The sequence below is a fragment of the Gymnodraco acuticeps genome, unplaced genomic scaffold (genome assembly GCF_902827175.1).
Source record: "Gymnodraco acuticeps unplaced genomic scaffold, fGymAcu1.1, whole genome shotgun sequence".
NCBI lineage: Eukaryota > Metazoa > Chordata > Actinopteri > Perciformes > Bathydraconidae > Gymnodraco > Gymnodraco acuticeps.
Window position 1 is genome coordinate 593,474 of NW_022992085.1, and position 21,772 is coordinate 615,245.

Sequence of the window (21,772 nt, forward strand, 5' to 3'; positions counted from 1 at the left end):
GCAGTCAGGAGGGAGCTGTTATTCTCCCGTAACCTCAGCTGAATGATGAAAGCATGGGAGTGGTAGTAGTGAGAGCAGCAGCTGAAGAGTTTTTTATGCGGATTGACAAGTTAAATGCATCTGCTGTGGCGCTACAGAGAATACAAGTAAGAGGATGTTTCCAGCACAGTATTACAGATAAAAGGACGTAAATTGTAGATTACAAAAAGGTAGAATTAGGATATTTCAAGCTGTGCAAGTAGGCCACATCAGGTGTCTTCAACCTAGTGGGATAACCTGCATTTCTTGTGTGTCTCAATAAAATGTTTCTCTCTTTTCATTTTGTGTTGTGCTACAGACCCTGCAGCCTTCCCCTCGCCGGCCAAGCCTCTGAGTCTCTCCACGACACAGTCCGCTGTCTTCTTCCTGAACAAGCTGAAGCACAACTCTCTGCAAAGACGCAAGGTACGCCCACTGTGACTGTCACTGTTTACACAGCACCGAGAAATGTTTGATAAAGATATTTTCAAACAGACTGGTGTGCTTGGCTGGAGTTCACGTCTGGGCCTCCTGCCTGTGCTGTCTGTGACTCACATCTGTTATTTCAGGGCAACATTATTAGATGTTTTCCAAGAGACGTGGGTTATTTTTTTAATCATTATAATGGTGTGAATGTTCTCCACATAATCACGTCATGTGATGTTAATATTTCTTCTTTTCTCTGCAGGAAAAGCTGGCATCTTTGAAGAAAGAAAGAGAGACCACAATGGAAGAGGAGGACAGTGTGAGTTGTGATTGAAGCTTTTTGTAATAATCCTTCTTACTTTTTTTGGGGCAATTGACTGAATTGATCTGCCCTTTTCCCCCCAGATGGTGGTGCTGCCGGTGTCCCCTGAGCGCAGTCCTTCACCTATCCCTACTCTTGAGCCTGGGCCTAATGCTTGTGTGTCGTTGACAAACAGTGATGAGTGTTACTTCTGTGGACAGAGGGTCTACGTGCTGGAGAGGGTCAGCGCTGAGGGAAAGTTCTTCCATCGAAGCTGCTTCACCTGCCATCGCTGCAGCATCACACTCAGACTGGGAGGATACACCTTTGATCAGACTACAGGTGAGCACTTAAAGAGGACATATTGTGCTCATCTTCAGGTTCATATCAGTATTTAGTGTCTCTACTGTGATATGTCTCCATGCTTTAATGTTCAAAAAGCTCTTTATTGTTCTCATACTGCCTGTGCTGCAGCACCTCTTTTCACCCTCTGTCTGAAACCAGAGCCCAGTCTGCTCTGATTGATTAGCTGGTCGGCTTTGTTGTGGTTGGTCAACCGCTTAGGCTAAGGGGCGGGACATCTCTATCACGTACAATGTGTTGGAGAGCTGGTCAATAGAAGCTCGAGTGTTACATAGTGATGTCATTATGATATGTAAGTAAACAAAGGAGTCCAATGGAGGCATTACAGGCAGGGGGGGGTGGGAGAGAAACTTCCTCTGGAGGGAACTTTGGGATTGTAGCCTTTGCAGATCATTTAAATGCAGAAAACCCTGTATAACACACGACTACAGTACAGGGAAGGGAAACCCCCAAAGAGCAGAAAAGGGCCCCTTTAATGTCCTCTTTTGTCAGAATTATAAAAGGAATATTGTCATGTGTGTACAGTTATAATGCAACACCAACAACTATTAATATATTGTTGGTATCTCTTCAAGTTTCTGTCCATGTATGTTGCAATATTTAGACTTTTCGTCACAGTTACAGTATATGGCTTTTGTATTTCTGGTTTCACGGGTCCACACACCATTTTGGAGTTTGTTTCTTCATGGTTGAATGCAACTATTGTTGGATAAAAGCGTCAGTTAAATGTAACGGTTTCAACAGCTATTGCTCCACTTGTATCATGTGTGTTCTCAACAATAAGTAAAGCACTGCCTTTTTATTCATTCATTATTGTAATTAATAATTTGCACTAAGACCATTTTTAAAGTGGCTCCATTTAGACTAAAAGGACATTAATCATTTATCAAAACAGCAGGCGCCTTTTTCTTCCCCTTCTTTGACACGTCAACATTCAGTTGTGTCTGACCTTTCAACCCCTTCATTGTTTCTGTCTGATGTCCCCTCAGGGAGGTTTTACTGTGAGCTGCACTCTGAAGAACTGGAGCTGCAAAACGGGGCAGAAACATCTTGTAAGGTGGGTCACTGAGCAGAGCAGATGTTCAAACTCATGCTACACCATTTCCTTTTGCATGATAAACCATCCGTCTGGTCCGATGTGTTCAGCCTGCAGCGCTCGATCGCTCGCAGCACAAATAATGCAAATGTTAGTTTACCTGATTCGTACTTTCCACACATGTTTTGCGTAGTTGTGGAAATGCCGCTTCATCCCATGATGCTCAGAGGTTTGTTGAAGAGATTGATGTCAGTTTTCTAGGATTTCAAAATAATGATGTTGACTAGTTATGAAACAGAAGGTGAACATGTTTCCTTATTAAATACAAACGGAAATATGGAGGTAATTTCGTCATTCACTAAGAAAGTAACGCTAGTAAAATGTATTGCTTAAAGAGAGTAATTGTTCAAGTCATATAATGAAAAATATATGAATGTATACTTAAGATACTTTTGAACCTAATATACTTTTTTTAATGAAATTGAAGTGGACCATTACATTTTGATACGGTTGTGAAATTCAAATTAAACATATTTTATCAATATTTACATCAATATATTTTTTAAATGTGTTTTATATTTTAATGTAAATTCTGATATGCTAATTCCTGTCTTTATTATGCACCTGTTTCTATTCTATCTATCTCTAGACATCTGTACGGAGCCCTGGAGGGTTCATAGAGAGAAAAATAAATAAAACGTGGCCACGTTTTACTTTCTCGTGCGCACGCTTTAGTAACTCGTGCGCACGAGTTACTAAAGCGTGCGCACGAGTTACTAAAGCGTGCGCACGAGTTAATAAAGCGTGCGCACGAGTTAATAAAGCGTGGCCTCGTTTTGTGTGCGTGTGCTGTTCGTGGTAATTTGAAAACAAATGCCGGTGGTGTCGGATACACACGAACGCGCACACAGAGCGGAGCTGAGCACACACACACACACACACACACACACACACACACACACACACACACACATGCGCCCCGGTGACAGGACATCTCCTTCATAAAGCGAGGGGGAATACTCTGGTAGTTCGATGTGTGTGTAGGTGTGTGTGGTTGAATGTAGCAGCCTCGATCTCTATTGAGCTGTTCTAATGAAGGGAAACGCAGTGAAGTAAACAGTAAAAGGCACAGCTCTTTGCAGCTGGTGCTGCTCTTCTCAGATTCTGCTGAGTTACACGTTACTGCCTCCAGTGCCCTGTACGACGAAGCCAGTTCAACAGACCCTGGACCTGGATATGTTCGATTTACCCGGCTTAACTGACCCTAACAAATGCGATGGAGACAAACATGGAGACGCGTGCTGACAGCGCAGCGTCATACTTCATGAACGAATAGTGTAAATAGCAAATCCTGCTTCGTAGTGTACTACGAAGCAGGATTAGCTATTTACACTATTTGCCACTGGTGCCGCAGAGATTTCATAAAGTGAAGGAGGTTTTCCTTCTATAAAACAGCTGTGGGCAGCAGATACTGTGAGTCACGGACAGGAATCCCTCAATTTAAATAAAACGAGGCCACCTTTAGTAACTCGTGCGCACGCTTTACTCGTGCACGAGAAAGTAAAACGTGGCCACGTTTTATTTATTTTTCTCTCCAGGGCTCCGTACATATTTTATTTTATTTCTGAAAGCCGTGTTTTATATACAGTAAATATGAGCACAGATGGGATGTGCCTTTTTTTTGGATGTTGTTGGAACTTTTCAATAGTTTAAAAAAAAGAAATTCTCTGCACTTTTTCAACAACGCCGTAAAACGATGGCGGTGACAGGAAGCTGCATTTGCTCACACGTGCAGAACAAATCGGGTTTCCGGTACAGAGACGGTGTCAAAGCATAGTTTGTGTTCAAAAGCAGGAATGTGTGCCTTTTTTTAAATGTCGTTTTTTTCCATTTCTGTATTCAGGATAGTGAAAGGAATCACAAAACAACCAATGAAGACAACAGGCTCTCCAGTGATGATTATACGCCCTCTCCATCAGATGAGGAGTACGAGCACACTCTGGACTGTGGTCCTTCTCCTCACTCAACAACTCCCACTGAGCCTCCATCTATAACAGAGGCGGCAGCAGCAGCAGCTCCCACTGAGGAGGAGACGGTGCCACATCCCGTCCCTAAGCCTCGCAAATCCCAGCTCCCACCCAGCCCTCAGCCCTCTCCTCCCGTAGCGAAACCTCGCTCCGTCCACATCTTCAACCCCTCGACTCCAGAAAGACAATCGTCTCCGACTCCTACAGAAGAGATCTCAAAGGACGCGCCAGACTCTCGCCCGAAGCAACGAAAGCTTAAGATCAGCGATGAGGAGAAAAGCCAGCTGGTGAACCTCCAGAGCCTCAGCGTGGACTCGGACTCAGAGACCCCCGGTGGATCTTCATCCTGCTCCTCGTCCTCGGCTACAGCAGGAGGAACGAGCCCTCCCAAACCAGAGGACGGGCAGGAAGAGGAGGGCTACTGGAGCGGGAACCCCGCCAGTCACATGCGAGAGAAGAGGCACCGCCGCTGCTTCAGGAGGAAAGAGATGCCGGGCGGACAGGCGAGGGTCCGGTCCAAGTTCTCCCCGTGGAACCTGTCGTCCCCGAGGATCAGCAGAGACCCCCGGCTCAGCGTCCTCGTCAATCATCCGGGGAGAGTCGGTGAGTGGAGTTGTTGTGGATCCGATGTAACACTCGCAACATTAAAGAATAAGACAAAGAGGAATCAATAAAACGCAGACACAGTGAAGTTAAATATGATATTGCTGCACAGCACTATGAGACGCATTACCTTGCAGCCAAGCAGTCAATAGTGTAATGCCCGATAGACCAAGATAATCTTCCAGTTTATATACACTTCAAACGGCATATGTAGCGGACACGTCCGCACCTTATACAGTCATATATGTTGCATCCTCTGTCCCCTCAGACATTACATGATCCCAGATTTCATGACCTTATTTAGCAGTTACCTGACATGTATGTATGTATGTATGTATGTATGTATGTATGTATGAAACTGCTGCTGAAGAAATAGGCCAAATGAATAACTCACTAGCACGGTTTAAAACACACGATTATATAAAACAGATTCTACAGACGCTTAGTGGAGGACACAGGAAAACACTTTTGCACTTGTTTCAACATCTTTTCTTGCTTTTCCCACAACAGAAACAACATTCATACACAGCACTAACGAGGGATACGATGACGATGATGACGACGACGACGACGACGATGATATATTAGATCGAGATGATGTCGACTTATTTGAAGAGAAGGTAATGGAGCTGATGTTTGCATTATAAGTGAAAGTGAGAAGCTACAGTTTAATCAGCAGTACATCCTGACACTTTGCCTCTAGTTTCAGACGCTGCCAGCTGACCCTGTTCAGGCCGAGAAGATGGAGTTGATGATGATGAGGACACTTGAGCGGAGAGCAAAGACCAGTGAATTACAGCGATTACGCAAAGCTCAGGTCAGTGGCTCTCAAACCGGAGCAACCCTCTTAGCTAATCAATATTTTATTGGCCAGTGGCTTCTCCATGTTTACTCAATAAGCAGTGACCGTAGTATTGGTAAAATAAATGAATGTACCATTTTCAGGTTCTTACGGTCATTAAAAACCTGGAAAAGTCATGGAAATTCAAAATGCAAATTCCAGATCCTGGAAAAGTCATGTAACTAAAGTTGCATCAAATATAATTTATATTTTAGCTAATCGCCGAAATAGTAATACTATATATTATATACTAATAAATACTGTATCGTGTAGTAATGAAACGTAAAATGGCATTTAACTGACGAGGTATTTTGCTGGTGAGAGATTTGAGTTGCTTTAGCGTGTAGAAGCTAGTAAGCCTACTATTGGATTTGTTTTAGATAGGCACAGCATGTTTCATATGCAGACCTTATTTTCCTGTTCCATGTTAAAATAAACCATTTTCAGTGGTACCGCTGAGAAAGAGTAATGTTTTTGGTCATGGAAAATTAGGTAAAGGTCATGGAGAAGTCATTGAAAATCATTGGTGAAAAAGTGTATGAACCCTGCATTTTAAAGCTCCTGTGTCCACATGAGCAGGCAATATTTATTGTGTGTTAAGTGTTAAACCCTAATATTTAAATCCTGTTTGTTTATTTGGCGGCACCAGTTTTGACTCTTAATACAGCAGGCCTTGTGGGCTTTTAACACTTCTTGAGCAGTGAGAAATGCAACAGAAGGGCACTATTCATTTCTTAAGCCACCATGGTCTGATACAATCCTGCACAAAGTTGGTTACTTTGCAGCTGCAACATTTTGAACAACGTGATGAATGCATGTCTTGTGGCTTCTTCACTATAGAAGTTGCACATTGTGACCAGTTCAACATTTTTAATGTGAAGCAACGGCAGTGGAAAATGTTTGATTTGCATTCGAAGTAACTTACAGGGTTCTTACGGTCATTAAAAACCTGGAAAAGTCATGGAAATTCAAAATGCTAATTCCAGGCCCTGGAAAAGTTATGGAAAACAATATTTTTCCCAAAGTTTTGGAAAAGTCATGGGAATTTAACTAAAGTTGCATCAAATATAATTTATATTTTATCCAATCACCGAAATAGTAATTTCATAATGTATCGTATTGTAATGAAAACGTAAAATGGCATTTAACGGACGAGGTGTTTTGCTGGTGAGAGATTTGAGTTGCTTTAGTCTGTAGAAGCTAGTAAGCCTATTGGATTTGTTTTAGATAGGCACAACATGTTTCATATGCAGACCTTATTTTCCTGTTCCATGTTAAAATAAACCATTTTCAGTGGTACCGCTGAGAAAGAGTAATGTTTTTGGTCATGGAAGATTAGGTAAAGGTCCTGGAGAAGTCATTGAAAATCATTGGTGAAAAAGTGTATGATCCCCGAACTTAGAAGTAAAGCTTGATACAACTGTGGGAACATGAAACCCTGAGTCTGAGATCAACAAGATAAAAGCTGAAAACATGCATTGTTTCCTGAGAATGACTTAAAATGAAAACTAATGGATAGATATATAATGATGTAATGAAAATATATTTACAGTCTTTTTCAGAAATAAATGCTGAGTCGTGATTTAATTAAAAAAAGCTGTGAGAATGTTGCATAATGTACAACCTAGAGAACAAACTATGTATTGAGTCAAGGCTGTTAAAATGTAAAGATTTAATAGAATTATAGACGGCTTTAGTTGTGCATAAAGCAAAAAACAGAATACTGCCAGAAAATATACAAAACAAATGTGTTTGTTTGTTAAGGATGAGCAACATGGGAAGAAATTACATTTTAAGCATCAGTTTGCACGCACGGCTTTCAAAGCAGATGTGTGTCTCTTGGCGCAAAGAAGTGGAATTCTTTGCCGAATGATTTAAAGCGCTGTAAGAACATTTTAATGTTTAAGAAAGCGTAATTTGACAGTATGAAGTTGACTGTTGATTGTGTTCTGGTTTTATATTTCAGTATTGGTAACTGAAAGAATATTGCTTTCATTTGACTTTTTGATGGTTATTTCATTTTCTTTTTGTAAGAAGGGGCAGGTAAAATAAGATGTTCTTCTTCCTGCTCCTTTCCACCATGCGTTTCCGCCAGGGGGGCGTCTTGCCGTCATTTGACGCCCTTATTCAGCTCGGGTCGCCCTGAACTCGAGCCGAGGGCGTCCAAAAATATTAATAATTCGAGAGAAGATCGAGTTTTTATCGCTTGAAATAACAAAAAGGAAAAAGGACATCCCGCTGTTGGAGGGGCAAAGCAGTCTGGTGGGATTCCTTTCGGAGTATTGAAGATCGTTTCCCCGACATCGGCGGTGCCTGCTACAGGACAACACGGAACGTGCGCGAAACTGAGGCTCCGTGGTAACTGTGGTAACATGAAGAGCCGTTTGGGAGCCGAGTCAAATGATCCGACTCACTAACGTAAAGAGATAGTATCTATAAGGGACGGCTCAATTCAAAATCCCGCCCCCCCCCACCCCGCGCTCTCGGGGTGGACGCCCTCTCAGCCCTGGTCTGGCGGAAACACTGATGCGCTATAAAAAACAGTATAAGTGTACTTGTTTTGTAAAGTGTACATGTTTTGTTTGTCTAACTGGTGTGTGTTTGTGGTCTCCAGTCCATCCAGAGGAGACTGGAGGAGATCGAGGTGACCTTCAAGGAGTTGGAGGATAAAGGTGTCGTTCTGGAGCAAACTCTGCGCCGAGAGGCTGGTGAGACCCTAACAGCAGGCCCCTTGTTTGGGGATTTCAAAGAAATTAATCTTACTTCTTTACGTAGAAGAACTTTTGACATTGATTTGATTTAAAAACAGTTAATGCTGGAAATGGATTCTGAGATTTGTATTTTGTGGTGAAATGTAAACTGTTCTGGTAAAAGACTGTGAAAAATACAAAAAAGAGCTACTGTTTATTTTAAGCATTAAATGAAACTAGAGAGTCTGCACATGGTAAGTATACTTAGTTAAACCATAAACCAGGTGCTTCCATAAGACCGAATATATTGGTCTCTTGAATGACCGAACTTAAACATTGAATACATGTATGTATTGATGTGATTAAATCATAGTCAGCTGAATTCACATGAAACAACTTCCAGACACAGAGGGTGTTTCTCAATGTCGAGGACGCTTCCTTGGTAGGACACGTCTTCCGAGTCACTTGCTTCAGAGGCGAGGCAAGAATCCTTCCTAGCCTCGGAAAACAAAGAATGGTGGAACAGGCAGACAGGTGTGCGTCATATGCGAGGCCCCGCCTTAAATGGAGCGCGTTTTCCGCCAAAGATTTGGAAATTGGTCCGTGCGCAAAGCATTGTGGGGATTTTAAGACCGCGGAGTCTACACATGTGCAGCCTCGAAATTTCTCGCAACGAAGGACACCAGGCTCGGTAGAATTCCAAGCATCCTGGACATTGGAACAGTCCTTCGACGGGACTCGATGACGTAGCATCCTTGAAATAGTGGCTCTGGAGCATCCTTCCTTGACATTGAGAAACACCCAGAGAGATTCACTTTAGCCTGAGGCTCCATGTTTTTCTTTAGACGATTACATGGACGTTGTGTCGCATGCAGTACAACTCTACATCCAGAATCTCCTTAAAAACCCGTCTCTCTTTATTTCCACAAACAGAATGAACACATAGATAACTAAACGCTGTGTTTTTCACCTCCAGGCAGCAACGGCTCTCCTGACATGATCGAGCATTGGATCCAACTCGTCCACGAGAAGAACTCGTTGGTGACTGAAGAGTCTGACCTCATGGTGGCGTGAGTGTTCAGCTCCTTAATTAAAAACACTGGCGGGTACATGGGCTGCTCTTTGTTGCACAGTAAAGGCCTGTTGCTGGGATACCACAGCTATGGTTTTTTTATTATCTTGGTTTGTCCATACATGTACTTTGCTCGAAATACAACGTTTATTTTTTTGGAGAAATGGTATAAGTGAAACAAAACAAAGAAAAATGCCTTATCGGTACCTTGAATCCGAAAGCAGGATTTTATTTTTACGTGAATGAAAGGGAAAAGAAACATATAGCCTACTACATCAATTAATAACAAAAATAACTATTACTTTGAAAATATATATATATACATAAGGGCGATTCTAATAAAAGTGAAAACACAACACATCACAGCTTTTTTGCAAAGTGACACAGTAGCCACACATGAAAACACTACGGTAAATTGAAAACCGATCATAAACATGGACTAGTTACAGTTTGTTCTCACCTCTGTAGCGACCAATCTGCATACCAGTCAGTCTCTATTTGTAAAACTGGCCTCATGTGGGCGACCTGCAGCCAGCAGGACGCCCACATGACTCAGCCAATGTTTGTTTTCCTCTCAGGTCCCGGCAGCTGGAGCTGGAGGACAAGCAGAGCACGTTGGAGCTGGAGCTCAGGAAGTACATGGAGATGAATGGTGGGTATTTTGGGGTGAAAACATAAGCACATTTGTTGCAGAAGCTTCTTGAAAAGGCCTATTGATTTCGAAGAGAAGGGAGCAAGCCAACTTGGAAACAAGCAGCAGTTGTGTTTTTAGCCAAGGCTGATAATCATGGCATGTTTCTCCTCTAATGAGAACATCAGTGCTTTGGCAATGTGGCTGTTAACCCAATCAGGGCTTTCTGTAATTATATTAGATTAGATTAGAATCTTTAATGACCACACAGTCAGGCTGGTGGAATTCGTGCAGAGTATTACAGCATAATCAAGTGAATCGGCCCAAATGTAGGACGATATTTGTTTACAGAAATGATATCAGAAAACATAGGGTTTGGTTTGTATTGGAGGACAAGACATAATGTATTCCTAACTGCTAATATTCCTTTTGATGCCAGAGAGGACCCGATAAACAACAGATCTACTGAGAGTGTTGCATTATGGGTTGTTTGTAGCCTTCCAGTTGCTTGGCTAGCAAGTTTATAGTGTGTCTGAGTTAGTCCTTCGTCAACACTGTCTCTAAAATAATACAGACGTGGCCCTTAGCACATTGAAAACATTGTTAGTCATAGTATTTTGTTTTTCTGACTAAACTGGCTGTAAAGATTTCCCAACTAAAGCTGATGCAGTCTTAGTTAGTGACATCAAGGGAGTAAAACCCAGTTTTCTGGTTTGAGGACACTAGTAACCTTTTTTTGTGAGCATAAGCAAGGACTTTTGGTCAAATAAAACACACCTTACCTTCTCCAAATTAGATCTCAGGATGACATTTAGAAGTTATTCTGATTCTTTTTCATTTAAACTTGCATGGACTGATTTGTAGCCACTTACAGTAGGGCAGCAGGAACAACTGTTAAACACTGACATGTCATTGTTTAAGTTGATATACATATTAGCAAACGCCTGTTTATTCACACATCTAGCAGACACATAAACATTGTCATTCATTTTGTAGTCGTGTTTTTGTCTATGTATGTAATATACGTCCAATATTCACTTTTGCTTAGTTCTCTTTTTGGTATCTACAAACTTTGGAGATAAATATCTGTCTCTAAAGCTGCTCAATGCAACTCAATGATAAACAGCTACTCAATATGTCTGCTTCCCGTTTGGTGCGTAATGTAGGTGGATACAGTGCACAGTGACATTTGAAAGCTTGTTCACAGAAAACAGCTGCTGCGACATAAAACGACGCAGTGAGAGCAGTGAGAGCTAGATAAAACAGTTCTAGATGTAAAAAAATAATATAAATCACATTATTTTTCAAGAGTCCACGCGCAGGGAAATACATATTTTGGACTCTTTGGAAGATGGGTTCATTTTGATGCACTGAGCGGATGTTATTCAGGTAAAATCCTGATTACCTTAAACTTAGCCTTTAAACTCCGGCTTTTCTTATTTACCTGAGTTCACACACACAACCTGCAGGAACACAAAGAGCAGACAGTTAATATTTGACTTGTGAGACGGATGAATATCTTCTTTATATAGCGTTTAACCGGTGCTGCAGCTTCTCATGCATTCACCTCTCTGTCCTCAGTGGCGAACCGTCAGGGCCTTCAAGGTATTCAGAGAATACCCTGGAACACTCAGATAAAACAAACAAAAATCGATTTAATTATATAAATAAAAGTATGTAAAATGAATAAATGAGAATCGTATCTCTGTTGTTGATCTGTAATATCACAGTGTTACGTTGATTTGTTTGTCCTTCTCGGACCATGCTCTACGCATTTCAGTGGGTTTGTGTTAGAAAAGAAAGCAACCAATCAGATCTTGTTCTGGGTCTCTGGGTAGAATATCCTTCAACAAGGTATTCTACATCCTTGATAGAATGCCCTGGCCGTTGCACTGAATGAGAGCGTTTGGACTGACAGTTTGATCAACCAATCATATATTGATTTGTAGCCAATGGGCGTATTCTAGAAGGCCCGCTAGTTAACTGGCTCGAGACAGAGGACCAATGCGACGAAGCAATTCATGCCGTTTTATTGTGTTTAAAGTTGAAATGGCAAGTGCAACAGGTGAAGATGATGTTGCGGAATTGTTGTGAGTACCCTTTTCAAGACGACAATTCAGCGAAAAGACGGACATTATAACGGCGGGGCGGGGGGGTTGTGTCTACAGAAGGTCCAGTTGTGATAGACACGGTTCGCCATTGGCTCCTCCACATGAATAAGGCTGGTTTAAGGAGAGATCTGTTGCAACATGAAGTAGTTTAGACAAATACAAAACAACATAGATGTTGATGGATGCTGAAAAAATAAGGATTATGTTTGCATCCGGTCTGCTAAAGAAGTAGCTGAAACTCACAAAAAAGTGTTAAATCTCTGTAGCTTCATCACTACAAACACAATTTGTTCACATTGTCATTGATACATTATTTAATCTGTAGACAAGACGCCCGAGCAGCAGTCGGAGGAGGAGCGGGTCCTCCAACAGATGCTGGATGTGGTGGACATGAGGGACTCGCTGGTGTCCTTCCTGGAGGAGAAGAGGCTGACGGAGATCGGAGAGGAGCAGGAGGCCTTCTCCATCATGGAGGCCAAACGCCACTCCAAGGCAGGAGCTCAGGTCTACTGGGCGTAAGGCAAACTCGGCATGAACCTCTTTGTGCCCTGCAGTAGATGACCTCACATCTACTGTATGTGCTGCTTCGTGACTTTTCAAAGCCAAAGATGATTGTTGCGGTGGCAAGTGGCGCCTCTTTGTACGACTAGGATGAAAAAGGTGAGGCTTATGGGGCAGAGGAGTGAAGGGCAAAGCGGCCCCTAGAGGGAGACATACGCCTGGGGATCTGAGGCTCTGAGATGACGCATCACACCTCTGTGGCTCAGCCCTACCTGATGTGTTAGTGGGGTCACAGCAGCAGCAGAAAAAGAAAATGGACCGCTCATCTTCTGCTGCATCCATCACACAGAAAGTGATCCAAACAGAACCTGGGATCAGTTTGGTGTTGGTGCCAGAAACATGTGGAAAGCCAGGACTAAGCAGCATCACAAAACCACATTGGGGATCCAGGTAATGGAGCCTTAGATAAAGACCTTTAACAAAAGCACAGGATGGATGGAGTTTTTAAAAATACTTTGATGAATAAGTGCTACTGTTCACAATGACATCATCTACGTTTAACTGTTTGTATACTGAATAAATTATATATGAAGATGGAGACAAAAAAAAGAGCTAGTTTAAAATATTAGAAGTAATAAATTCATGATTTCATTTTATCATCCAGAGTTTTGTTGCCACTACCTGCTGTTCAACATGTCCTTTTCCCGATTGCACGTTGGATTTTAATCTCAGGGGTCGACGCTTCAGTCCTCTTGGGTCAGAGTTTGGTTTTCACCGGCGGCTGCTCTCAAACTGGTGGTTTATTATACAAACATGGGGGGTTTTAAGGCGAATGAGAAACAGACTGAACAGCTGCTTCATGTATTTATAAACGCTATACCTTTTATCATTTTGTAGGTGTTTCTATTCACGTGCTGGCAGAATAGCTGAGATCCAGACAAAGGCTGTTTTGTTGTTTGTGAAAAGAGCCGTATACGTTCATCGTTCTGCCGCCACCTGGACGGCCCTTCACATTATATCAAATAAAGATCATGCACTTTGATGTTTCATGTTTTTGATAATGATTGTGATGCTCGTCCAGTCCTCTTGGGGTGTTCGTTTGTTACTGGACAAATTGGCCTTTTTTATATATCTGCAGCACCGTACTGTGGTTATATATAGTTTAAATGCTCGTGCTATTCTACCTGCTAACCTCCAGGGTGCACACTTGTCCCTCTCCATCAGTAATGCCCAACCTTTTCCCTTTTACTGGACGCCTTTTTATTTTGTTGTTTATTTAAAAAGTTGCATGTACAAACAAATATCTATTGCAATGACATTAAAGGTGGGGTAGGTAAGTTTCAGAAACCGGCTCGAGATACAAGTTTTGTTATATTCCATGGAATGCTCTTAACATCCCGATAGCAATGAATATCTTAAGTGCTTTGACAAAAAATCCATAAAAAAATTTCTTCTGTGGAAGCCGTAATACTGTAAAAAGCACGACCAATCCATTTAGCCGGGCCGGCTAAACGGATTGGATTGCCGCCCTGTCTGTCAGCCTTCCATCTCGTGCACGCACAAATGTATCTCGTGCCCTCATTGGGCGTGCCGTCATTGGGCGTGCATTGCACGTTCATGTGTGTTGGAGGAGGTGCTCTGTAAGGAAGTCTGAAGGAAGGGGCGGATTCTTTTCGGCTGTGTACTTTCAAATTTTAGTGCACTCGAGCCGGTTTCTGAAACTTACCTATCCCACCTTTAAATACAAATATATATAAATTAGTAAATACAACATACGGCCAGGGGCGGATCTACGGGGGGGGCAAGGGGGCAGCTGCCCCCCCCCACTGTAGTCCTTGCCCCCCCCAGCTGCCCCCCTAACTTTTGTTTCCCTAAAACTGTACTAAAACAAACCTACACTATTTCCACAAGCTTCTCAAGCAACAAAACAAGCATTACATTAGTTAAAAGTGAATCATTTCAAATATAATTTTAGACCCGTTAAAAACGCAGCTACGGCCCTGCATTAAACTGCGGAGCGGCGTTCACACAGACCGCGGCTCACACCGCTGCAGAGAGAGAGGGAGCGAGCTGTCCCAGCACCTATGGGTCAGCTTCCCCTGGGAGCATTTCCCTTTCCACTAGTTTTGTTTTTTACTAAGGACGAGAGCTTGAAACTAAATATTAATAAAACGCTGCCGTTTGAATCGATAGCGTTTAACAGACGGGCGCTGTTTGGGGCGTTACGTTACAAAATACTACGCAAACAGCGTTAGCTGGGAGATCGATCACTTTGCTAAACCACGCGGTAGCCTACTATTAAATCCACGTAAACTACACATCACAGCCATGAGGCCAGATCAATGAAACCAGGATACATCCTTTACTGTAAAAACTGGATCCAAACACAGCTGCCTGTGTGCGCTTGATCAATACTTTCTGATGTTATATGATATGCTACATATTAGCTAGGCTACATGGCCCTAACGCGTAAAGTTATACAAGCATTTGTACCAGTGCTTTTCACAAGTAGACTCTTGCAGGCCAGAGTATAGGAGTGATTCAACAACAACAACACAAAGACATATGAGAAGTGATCAGGACGAACAGAAAGAGGAAAAGAGAGTTCACTGAAGAGACCAGGAGGGTCAGAGCAGGAGGAGGAGATGAAGAGACCAGGAGGGTCAGAGCAGGAGGAAGAGGAGGAGATGAAGAGACCAGGAGGGTCAGAGCAGGAGGAGGAGATGAAGACATTAGTGAAGAAGAAGAAATGTATGTGAGGAATAAAGATGAAGTGTCAGAAAGAGGGCCAGAGGCAGGGATCAGGAGGCAGATGAAACTCCAGCTGGACCACATGGTATGTTCTTATTCTCCTTACATGTTCCATTACAGCAGCACAATCTAGCAGCTCTTAGTATTGACAAATATTGATTGAAATGTGTTGCTGCACAGGTCACCTGTAGCTCTCTGAAGAGATGGGTGATGTCATTTGTGTATTTAATTATAAATTGAAATGTTGAGTTTGTCAATCTTAATCTGAAAATACAAAAACTGAAATATAGGTAAGAGAAGAAACGGACAATTTTGTGATGTAATTCCCTCAATGCAGATCACACATGGACTGATCCATTATTTTAATAGGAGGGTAAATGGTATGGCGTGACGGGGTTGAAACAAACTGAGGGACAATATTGCAATTTCATAGATAATTCAAGTATTTTTTCAGAATTTATTTTTGATCAGTTAAAGTTGACAATCATGTGATTATATTAGCAGCAACATTTTGGGATAATTGGCCATTTTGATTGGTTTGATATTAAATTAATATGTAATAATAAGGGCTGTCAAGTTAACGCGTTAATAACGCGTTAAAAAAAATTAACGCCACTAATTATTTTAACGCGATTAACGCATGTGTATTTTTTGTCCTCGGCCGCCCCGTAGTTTCAGAGCGCATCGAGTTTAAAATACCATCTACAAGCTGATGCTGACAGCCCCGCTCCTGCCGCCCGCTTGTGGCAGACCACACTTCTACGCTCACCGGCAGGCACCGACTGGCTATTGGGAGGACCGGGAGGGTGTGTGTATGTGTGGCCCGAGCGAGCGAGAGAGAGACCTTACGTGCATTGTTGTTGTTGTTAGCATCTGGTGCTAGCTAGCTGCGCTAACGGATATGGAGCTGTTTAAATGAAAACAGAGGAGCGACATTTCGCCACAACTGCGCCGAGCACTTGACTTTATGCAGGAAGCCAGACAGTGGGACATTGTACGAAAAGTCAGCACACTCAGCACGGATAGTGCGCAACATGATTGCAGCGTCCAGGCAGCTCCCGTTCGAGCATTGGCCTATGCCTTGAGTTGCACATAGCGGCAACGATCCATCTCACACACACACACACACACACACACACACACACACACACACACACACACACACACACACACACACACACACACACACACACACCATTTGTATTGTATTATTGTATGAGAGGTTCCAGGTTGAATTGAGGCGAATATTTGTAATGTTCAGAGGTTGTTGTGTTTAATATTCATGAGCATATTTGTCATTGTTCAAATGATAATAAACATTAGCATAAAGCATATTTGTCCACTCATATGTTGATAAGAGTTTTAAGAACTTGAAAAATATTCCTCTAAGGTACATTTAGAACAGATCAAAAATCTGCGATTAATTTGCGATTAATCGCGATTAACTATGGACAATCATGCGATTAATCGCGATTAAATATTTTAATCGACTGACAGCCCTAGTAATAATGCTTAGTGAGGACATGCAAATATGTCTGTCTAATATGAAGAAAACCAATTTTTTTAAAACAAAATATATATTTAATTTTACATTGTAATGCAAAAAAACCTGTTCCATTAATTCATTGCTTTAAAATACATTTTGTAGTTTCCTTTCATTTAAAATGGTTGAGGTAAGCTTGGGGGACTCAAAGGGCACCCGATTGTTTGTCTGAACACCTTGTTTCTCTTGTGCATTAAGAACACTTGTGTTAGGGCATGAATTAACAATAAATAGGTTATATACAGTGTAAAATACCACGTACTGTCCGCCCTCCCATGCCACCCTGGCATGACCTCTTTCCCCCCCTTTGCCCCCCCTTTGCCCCCCCATGTAAACTGTTCTAGAACCGCCACTGCATACGGCTAGGGCTTTTTGTGTACATTGTTATCTTCAATTATGCTAAACAATTGCAATGCATTTTTATTTTTCATTAAGGCCTTTATTGAAGTAAAGAAACTTTTATAAAAAGTACAAAGAATACAAATGTTATTAACTAAACAGTCATCTTGTGTTGTCTAAGGCTTAGTAAATATAACTGTCAGGTAGGTGTAGAGAAGTAGAAAGTACGATTTTTTTTTTTTTTTTTTTTTTCTCTAAATATAGTAAGGCACAAGTATAAAATAGCATTAAAGCGCAATATTTCAATAAAAGTTATTGTATTGAAGTGCAGCGCCTGAGCAAATGCAGTTAGCAACATGCCTCAGTTTACACTGTGACAATATCCAATCAATTCCTAATCTCTGTGGGACCCATATTACTATTATATTCTACTGTAAATATTAAGAAGATATTATGATTTTAGGAAGCCTCTGTGGAGAATGAGCCCTACTTTGTTGTGTTATTAAATGAGGCCTGAAGGTGAATAATTCCAGGAGATGTGTTGTGTGCCGTTATCACACACGGGTCACTAGTTTCATGCTAACATTAATCTCCGGTTATGTCAGCAGTGAACCGCTTCAGAACCAATTCAATCATCTTATGTAACGCTTTATAAACACCTCAAAATAACTCATTTTGTTTAGTGGATTTAAATCCTGATTCATTTTTGCCGAAATGTTTTTTAACAGCGTTAAATATGATGACTTAGGCTAAATGTCTTCTTTCAAATCAAATCAAAGTTTATTTATAAAGCACATTTAAAAGCGATTTTTGGTCGGGCCAAAGTGCTGTACATGTAATAAATACTACAATCACTTAAAAACACATTACTACATTCATAATAAAAGACAATAAATTACAACAGATATATAGAAAACACAGGGAAAAGTCAGGAGTCGTGCTCCGCTCTGACTAAAAGGCCAGGGACAAGAAGTGTGTTTTAAGCATAGATTTAAAAACCCCTAGGGACCGTCTGGTCCGACCTCACATGGAGGGGCAGAGTGTTCCAGAGCCTTCTTTGACTCTTCTTCATGTGAAGGCGCTTCACTTTTACTTAGAAGTCTTTTTCTGTCACTCATCACGTTATACAAGGCATTGAACAATGTCCTAATCCTGTTAATCTAATCTCGTTGACTTTCATTTAGTCGCAATGGATCCTAAGAGCCTGAGGCGCTGTGTTTGTTCTGTTTCTCCTCTGAGAACTATGGGCAGCTTGGTTTAACATCACTTATGTGACATACAAGAAGAAGAAGAAAGGTATTAATCCCTGGGACGGGGCAGTAAGGAGCAGAGGGGACATAAGCACCTAGATCCTTTACTTAAGAGAAGGAGGTGTTCTGCAACTACTCCATTGCAAGTATAGTCTTTAATTAAGTAGAATGTTACCTAATGAGAAGATATTATGTTCATTTGCAAGTTGATATTAGTATTTAGTGTTTCCATGCTTTAATGTTCAAAAAGCTCTTGTTTTTTTCTCATACGTGCTGCAGCACCTCTTTCTTTTCACCCTCTGTCTGAAACCAGAGCCCCAAAAAGCACAATAGAGAGGTTTTAAGTAGCATCTTAATGCCGGACTCTACTTGTAACCATGTGTTTGTAGTGTTCCTTTAATGCTGCTTAAATGTTTCTCTAATTGCTTTTCTGTAATAACTGTGACTCAGCATCTTCGTCATCATTCCTGGCGCTCTCGTTGTAGAAACTGCTGCTTCCTTCTTCAGGCCTGACGCTGGCTCTCTTCAAGGAAAACACTTCAACTCCTTCTGGTTATAAAATACCTGAAACTGATAAATGAACATGACAACCTCCTCGCAGTATCCATGACTACATGATGAGCAGGTTGAGCTATATTATTATTATGACGCTATGAACGGCACAGGCCTGAGCCTCAGGTATTCTGCCTTTCATCAACACTGCTGCCTTTGATGGTGGATAGAATACTGACGGCATGTTTTCATTTGTCTAAAGGACATCACTGTCGCTGTTCCTTTTGATTAGAAATATGTGACGGTAATTATTCTGCAGGGCACAAACTGTGTCCATGTCCTTTATCTGCAGTAAACACATAGTGCAGAGGACCAAATGTTACTCTGACCCTGTTCCTCCATGTGAGGCAGGTCCCAGGTGAGATGAGCTACATGTGCAGATTAATAAATAATCCTGTTAAAGTTGCCTCTGAAGACTACTTATACTGTAACATGATTAGAGCCTAATGCTGCGGTCATCCCAGTCTGTGGCCTCGGTGTGAAATGTGTAATGACATATGAAAACAACTTTACAAAGACCTTTCCATCGACAGTTCTCGCCACACCTTTATATTAGGGCAGGCTCTTTTGAAAAGGCTTTAAAGACAAAACAAATATTGACAGGTTGCCTACTTCTAATCATTTACATGTATTACTTTATTTGTATGAAGCCCAAAGTCCCAAACAATGATTAAATTAGAACACAAATAAATAAATAAAAATATGTTATAAAAACACAAATAAAATACATTTAAAATATTAAATTAAATTAAAAACAATAAAAGTTTGATTGAAATTAAATAAACATTTAAAGCTATATAGTTAATTGATAAGAGATTCATGTGATTTTTTGGGGGGTTTTCAGGTGATAATTATTGCATCTAGATTACATTAACATGTAACTGAGTAGGTCTTCAATACTTGAATATATGTGATAAGGTATATTTGACCAATGTTGACATTGCATTGCATTTAGCTGACGCTTTTATCCAAAGCGACTTACAATAAGTGCATTCGACCAAGAAGATACAACCTTGAAGAAAACAGAATCATAAGTAGGCTACATCAGGTTTCAGAGCCAAACATTTCAAGTGCTACTCAACTGGCTTTAGATAAGCCAGTCCTTTATTAGTATATAAGTGCTTTGTTAGCAGTTCTTTGTTAGTAATTATATCGCTCGAAGTGGAGTCGAAAGAGATGAGTTTTTAGTCTGCGCCGGAAGATGTGCCAGCTATCTGCTGTCCTGATTTCAATGGGGAGCTCATTCCACCATTTTGGAGCCAGGATAGCAAACCCACGTGTTTTTGCTGATGGGAACTTGGGTCCCCCTCGCAGTGAGGGTGCAGTGAGCTGTTCGGCTGATGCAGAGCGAAGTGCACAAGTGTACAGTTTAACCATGTTTAACCATGTCCTGGATGCAGTGGCGGCACCAGAGTATTTTTGTTGGGTAATCTATGGTAGGGCTAACCCATACAGTGGTGGGGCTCAAGTCAGTATTTGTAATGTAATTACATACACGCTATATCGCACCCCTTGACAGTGAAACGCACGCGTGAGGCTTTTATTAGTCTCCTTTTATCAGCTAAATTACATCGAGAGCAACAGGTGTGAGTTAAACAATACAATAGCCTATTCTGCTAATTCCACGTTGTTACAACATGCTATGCAGCGGCAGAAACAAGAAAAGTTGGCATATAGAATTGACAAGGAGAGAGAGAGGGAGAGAAGGAGAGTGAGGGAGAGAGACAGACTCAGTGTGTTGTGGACACGACCGGTAGATTTTCGCAATCCGAGTTATCAACATGCTTACTTACTTTAACATAATTTTTCATGGTCGGGCTAAAGTAGGGCTAAACCATTTCTTGGTATGGCTGTAGCCTACCCCAGCCATAACCTGGCGCCGCCACTGCCTGGATGTAGGAAGGGCCAGATCCATTCGCAGCATGGTACGCAAGTACCATTGTTTTGAAGTGGATTCTAGCAATTAATGTTGACAGTGGTGGAATGTTATGAAGTACATCATAAAATGTTGAGGAACTTGCACTTGTTATGCTACTTTAGACTGCTACTCCACTACATTTGTAAGGCATTACTTTTAAACAAAAAACTCAACATTCAACAAATCATGTGAAACCCAGATTTGGCACAAAAAAGGGGGAATCCACGTTTCGCAATTATGCCACATCAAGGTGGAACGCTCTTCCCACAACTGTAAGGAAAGTAAAACTATACTTACCTTCAAAACCTCTCTTAAAGAGCACCTTCGGGGGAGAGCATTGCAAAACTGGCCCCGGTAATGGTACAAATCTCAACCTGTCGTTCAATGGACAGCTTCCCCCCCCCCCCCCCCCCCCCCATCTATGTATATACTCGCATTTTAGACTCTGTTACTGACTGTATATCTGTAGACTTGGTATGTCTTAAATGTCCGGTTAGGATGTATTAGAACGAAATCTAAAATGAAAATTGTAAATAAGCAATCTGTATGTAAAAAAACCACCTGTATGTAAATTGTAAATAAGCCATCTGTATTTCAAATATGTCTTATATGTCTTAAATGACATGATGAATTGGAAATGGGGGACCCTGATGTAAACAAGACGAAAGTCTTTCTCTGGTCTGCATCCCCTTAATAATTGTATGTTTTGAGCTGTACTGTACTGTACCCAATATACAAGCTGTTAATAAACTTTTCAATCAATCAATCAATCAACATTCACATATATGAAAGGTTAACA

The 21,772-nt window shown here is 41.4% G+C and overlaps 1 protein-coding gene across 1 annotated transcript in view; it reads left to right on the forward strand.

Annotated features, from left to right (window-relative positions):
- The window catches only part of mical1 (microtubule associated monooxygenase, calponin and LIM domain containing 1), a 28,335-nt gene extending 14,673 nt beyond the window's left edge, over positions 1–13,662 (forward strand). The window contains exons 15-25 of the mRNA XM_034202592.1: positions 338–444; positions 707–763; positions 850–1,087; positions 2,098–2,165; positions 4,048–4,774; positions 5,285–5,394; positions 5,478–5,591; positions 8,230–8,323; positions 9,282–9,375; positions 9,956–10,029; positions 12,445–13,662. Coding sequence (XP_034058483.1) covers positions 338–444; positions 707–763; positions 850–1,087; positions 2,098–2,165; positions 4,048–4,774; positions 5,285–5,394; positions 5,478–5,591; positions 8,230–8,323; positions 9,282–9,375; positions 9,956–10,029; positions 12,445–12,638 — 1,877 coding nt within the window. The 3' untranslated portion in view covers positions 12,639–13,662. The remainder of the gene's footprint in view (positions 1–337; positions 445–706; positions 764–849; positions 1,088–2,097; positions 2,166–4,047; positions 4,775–5,284; positions 5,395–5,477; positions 5,592–8,229; positions 8,324–9,281; positions 9,376–9,955; positions 10,030–12,444) is intronic.
- The last annotated feature ends 8,110 nt before the right edge of the window (positions 13,663–21,772 follow it).